This window comes from Lepus europaeus, chromosome 18 (genome assembly GCF_033115175.1).
Source record: "Lepus europaeus isolate LE1 chromosome 18, mLepTim1.pri, whole genome shotgun sequence".
Lineage (NCBI taxonomy): Eukaryota > Metazoa > Chordata > Mammalia > Lagomorpha > Leporidae > Lepus > Lepus europaeus.
Window position 1 is genome coordinate 56,622,691 of NC_084844.1, and position 5,354 is coordinate 56,628,044.

At 43.4% G+C, this 5,354-nt stretch overlaps 1 protein-coding gene across 1 annotated transcript; it reads right to left on the bottom strand.

The window, feature by feature from the left end:
- Positions 1-2,798: 2,798 nt before the first annotated feature.
- On the bottom strand, positions 2,799-3,716 carry LOC133776557 (histone H3.3A-like). Its single transcript, XM_062215586.1, has one exon. It carries the CDS (start codon positions 3,606-3,608, stop codon positions 3,198-3,200), a length of 411 nt encoding a protein of 136 aa, XP_062071570.1. The 5' UTR covers positions 3,609-3,716; the 3' UTR covers positions 2,799-3,197.
- Between the last annotated feature and the right edge of the window lie 1,638 nt (positions 3,717-5,354).

A 5,354-nucleotide genomic window follows, 5' to 3' on the forward strand; every position in this document is an offset into this window, starting at 1 on the left:
TTCACTCCCCAAATGGCCGGAGCTGTGCCAATCCTAAACCAGGAGTCATGAGTTTCTTCTGGGTCTCCGATGCGGGTGCAGGGGCCCAAGGACTTGGGCCATCTTCTACTACTTCCCCAGGCCATAGCAGAGAGCTGGATCAGAAATGGAGCAGCTAGGTCTAGAATCTGTGCCCATATAGGATGCTGGCACTGCAGGCTTGAGCTTTAACCTGCTGCACCACAGCACCAGTCCTTTCTATCCCTATCTTAAAGCCTAATAAATATGAGACAAAAGTTGATTATACAGGGTGGGCCCTTGACCTAGCAGTGAAGACCCCGCTTAGGATGCCAGCATCTTTCGCTGGAGCACCTGGGCTCATGCCCGGCTCTTCTCTAGAATCCAGTTTCCTGCTAGTGCAAGCTCTGGGAGCAGCAGATGATGGTTCAAGTTCTTAGGTTTCTGGTACCGATGTGAGAACCCCGGATTAAGTTCCCGGCTCTCACTTTTGGCCTGGCCCAGCCCAGCTTGTGGCTGGCATTTAGGAAGTGAACCAGCAGTTGGCAAATCTCTTTCTTTCTCTGCCTTTCAAATAAAATGAAAATCAACTAATTAATATTAATTAATTCTTGATAGAGTCATGCTTTAACAGAAAGCAGAAACGCACTAAGGGAAAACATAATGAGTGTCTAAGTGTATTTTCAGAGGCAGATAGATTTGCCCAAAAAATGGTTTGGATTGATGGGTGGATTCTATGAAAATTAAAATACATAAGATCCAAAAGTGATGAACTCAAGGGCTAGGAAAAGCATCTTGTAGAGGAGCATTTTGTGACAAAAGAGAAAAATATATTTTAAGCCCTTTTCTAAAAGTTGGTGAAGCAAGTTTTTGTACAATCCTTATTTTGCAATAAAAATATTTGCATGTACACAAAGTCCAAGAAAAATACTTCCCCTGAATTAACTAACTACTTTTATCTTATAGTCAAAGAATTTCCTAGTATAATGTTAATTTTCTTTATGGCGCTTGTCTGTAGTTTCCCAAACTCTGCTGTATTTTATAATCAGAAAAAGGCTTACCAGTGATTTTTAACATAGTGTTTGAACCAGTGGTTGGTCTTTTAGAGAAGTTACATTAAAGACAAAAATCTTAAATACCAAACCCCCTTATAAATATTACATTTCCTGTATATCTTCAAAACTTTGGTAAACAAATCATGTAAGTCATAAATTTTTCTCTGAGCCATGACTATAAAAGTTCTTAATTTCTGATCTCCAGAAAAAGTGCTCAAGAAAATACCAACACCCTGAGAATTTTACTGTTAGCGTAGTGGACGTTATGGTTTGAATCTGTCCTGCGTTTTATGTTTATACGGATTTCTGGGGTGAGGACTGAGGAACTCTGCCCTTGGGAGTGGTGCAAGGATTGGCTTCTGTGTTTGCTGTATGAGTGGTGAGTGGGGGAGGAGAGAGGCCCTGAAGATAAGAGCTGCTTGTGCTGTCAATCACTGTGTTAGACTTCTGTTGCTGCCATGACAAATCACCACACAATCACCACGCACTCTGTGGCTTAAAACCACAGAAATAGGGGCTGGAATGGTGGTGCAGCACAAGGTTAAGTCACTACACAGGACGCTGCCATCCTATCCGAACACAGATTTGAGTCCCAGCTGTGCAGGGTAACCCAGGAGCATCTCTCTGTCTCAACACCTGTCAGTTAATCACCAAGTCTTTTTTTTTTTTTTTTTTTTTTTTTTTTTTGGCCTTAGGAGGGAACAGTCCCAGGTCATCCCAGGGATCAGAATCTGAATTCCTTCTTTGGAGGGGACATTACTGAGCCCGCCAGAGTCAGCCTGGAGAGTGTTGATGTACAACACGAGGCTGCCCATGCATGTGACTTCATGCTCTTTTTGGGCATAGGGAATATCAAACGTGCCATCTGACGTTTCAGTATTTGAGTTTGCTGAAATAAACTGACAGTGGACAGATGAACAGGGACAAAAGTAGCTTACATGTTTATTTGTGTGCCTTGGATCAGTCTAGAAGGTGAAAACCCCCAAATTCAGTAAAACTAATAAGCCTCTTTTCACAGAGGAGAGGGGAAGGTACGTGGCAACCTAGGAGAGTGAGTGATTTTGGGGGAAAATAAAGAATGGGTCACTAGAAGAATGGCCAATGGCCTGTCTGGACTGGGTGTCAACATCCGACTTCTCTTTGTCGACTCTTGTTGCTGTTAATCTGTCCTGATAGATAAAAATCCCCAGGGAGGAGTTTTCTCTTCTTTTATTAATTTTTAAATGTATTTCTTTTTATTTATTTGAAGAGGGGAGGGGGGATCTTCCATTCTGAGGTTCATTTCCCAGATACCCAAAATAGCCAGGAGCCAGAACTCAATTCAGGTCTTTCACTTGGGTGGCAGGGACTCAGCTGCCTGAGCCATCGTCTACTGTCTCCCAGGGTGCAAATTAGCAGCAAGCTAGAACCGGAATTGAAGCCAGAACTTGAACTCAGGCGCTCTGATATGCAATGTGGGCGCCCCAAGTAGCAGCGTAACCACTGCTCTGAACACCCATCACTAGCTAGGTTTTATGGGACAGCAGACTTCCTTCTGGACAATCTGCCTCAAGTCAGTTAAGGGGAAATTCAGGACAAGCCCCTGCTGCAGCCACTGTTTCCCAAATGCCTTCCTAATGATTTTTTTTTTATAGTTTAATGTATTTTAATAGCAAACTTACAGGAACAGCACAGAAGACAGACAACATTAAAAACATGTACTTGCATGTAGGACAACTCAGTTAGAAAAGTATAGTGAATGGATGGAATCTACTGTATGATAAAAATGCTACAAACACCATTTAGTTGCCGTCAATAAGAAATTTACTTGTTTTAAAAAAATCCAAATGCTGGCATTGTCCAGAAAAATTTAACAGGTTTATTTATAATTGTTATAAAGTTGAACTGCTGAAACTTGTTCACTGAAACATTTTGACTTGCATTAATGCTTTACGTCCCCGCATTTATATTAAAAATCCACACACAAATGAAAATGGAAAAACTGCCAATACCTGATTTCTGTCCCCTATTTTCCACTCGCAATCATATACTTAGGTACCTTTTGACCCCATGGAAAAAAATATCTAATGTTCAGAACTACCAATAACAGGAAGAAGAGAAAAAAAAAATTTTTGAGAATGAAATGTTTCCCGTCATAGTGGATTCTTAAGCACGTTCTCCACGTATGCAGCGTGCTAGCTGGATGTCTTTTGGCATAATTGTTACACGTTTGGCATGGATAGCACACAGGTTGGTGTCTTCAAAAAGGCCAACCAGATAGGCCTCACTTGCCTCCTGCAAAGCACCAATAGCTGCGCTCTGGAAGCGCAGATCTGTTTTGAAGTCCTGAGCGATTTCTCGCACCAGACGCTGGAAGGGGAGTTTGCGGATCAGAAGCTCAGTGGACTTCTGATAACGTCTGATTTCACGAAGTGCCACAGTACCGGGCCTGTAACGATGAGGTTTCTTCACCCCTCCAGTAGAGGGCGCACTCTTGCGAGCGGCTTTTGTAGCCAGTTGCTTCCTGGGTGCTTTACCACCAGTCGATTTGCGGGCAGTCTGCTTTGTACGAGCCATGGTATAAAGACCTCCTTACTTACCCCCCTTCTCCTTCGGCTGGAGCTCGGCGAGCGAGAGGCGGCGCTGGCGTTAGAGAGCGACGGCGGCGCGGCGGCGGCTGCGAACACAATTCTTCCTAATGATTTTTTGGATGGCATTTCCTGGACTCCCTCATGGGCAGTGGAGAATAAAACCCCACTGTTGGGGTTCTTGTGAGGAAAGCGAGCTACCGCTGGATGTATGGATGCTGGTTCAGTGCTGTTCTCTCTACGAGGCAATGGGTTCAACAGAGAGGCGTTTTCCTATAGTAACTGTCAACCAAGCACAGCCAGTGAAGCTCATGAGAAGAGAGTGAAGGAATCTGAAAGCTTCGTTCAAAAGGCCCAGTTTAAAAAGATCAGGAATAGCTGGGGTTCAATTTGGATGAGGTTAACCAAGCTAATTGGCTAGTAAGGGCTCATGCTTTCAAATATCTAAGTTTTCAAAAAGTTGAGGGCATGAATTCGTTGCTTATATCCATTTTAGGATGGTTTAATGTTTTGTTCTTTTTAATAACAATCCTCTTCAGGATCTCCCACCACCCCACACGTAACATTAAAATACTTGGTACCTCCACTCTCTTTATTCCTCCAATCAGGACTGTTGGACACAGATGCTCCTCAACGTATAACGGGGTCACATCCTGATAGATCCATTGTATACTGAAAATATCGTAAGTGGAAAATGCCCTGCAAACCCTAACCTATCACACATCCTAGCCCAGAAAAGCAGCTCGCTGGGTGTCAGTCGTTTCCCTTCATGACCAAGGGTCTGACTAGGAGCTGAACTCACTGCCACCAGCCACTGTTGCCATGGAGGATTGAATTGGACCGCTTAGGAATCGCCTTGGAAAAGGTATCTCCCAGCATAGCTTCGGCTGCATGCATATCATTTTGGGGACCATCAAGAAGTCAAAACATCATACACTGAACCTTTATAAGTTGGGGACAATCTGTTCTTAGAGTAGATAACTGTGTTAAAGGCTTCTAAAGAATCCTTCCAGAACCCAAACTCTCTCCTTCAGTTGGCTAGAAAAGTCACCACTGAGGGTCTATTCTTGCTGGCACCTACATAGGAAGTTGCTTTTGTAGGGGCTAGTGCTGTGACGTAGTAGGTTAAAGCCTCTGCCTGCGGGGCCACCATCCCATGTAGGCACCAGTTTGAGTCCCAGCTGCTCCACCTCTGATCCAGCTCCCTGCTAATGGCCTGGGAAAACAGTAGAGGATGGTCCAGGTGCTTAGGCCCCTTCACCAACATGGGAGACCCAGAAGAAGCTCCTGGATCCTGGCTTTGAATTGGCCCATCTCCGGCCATTGCAACCATTTGGGGAGTGAGCCAGCATATGGAAGACCTCTTTCTCTGTCTCTCCCTCTCTTGGTCTGTAATTCTGCCTCCCCAATAAATGAATAAATCCTAAAAAAAAAAAAAAAACCTAACATCTGCTTTTGTGATTATCATTGACTAAAAATGATACAAAGTGATTATGTACCCTGGAGAGCTCAGTGTGACAAAAAAAATTCTGACAATAATTGGGCCAATTGAAGAATTCAGACCTTTACCTTGTATGGCTTGGGAGTACCATAGAAATTCATTGAGTTTATGTTTTGTCCTAACTTTGCAAGGCTTAACTCAATTAACATTATCAGTATTTTACATTTTAGAGCAGATGGGTTTCTTAACTTCATTGAAGGGACTAGTGATAATGTTGAAGTTAGATAGCAGTTA

What these genes read in the sequence shown, in the direction of transcription:
- LOC133776557 (XM_062215586.1), bottom strand. Translation starts at nt 3,608, where the DNA reads ATGGCTCGTACAAAGCAGACTGCCCGCAAATCGACTGGTGGTAAAGCA.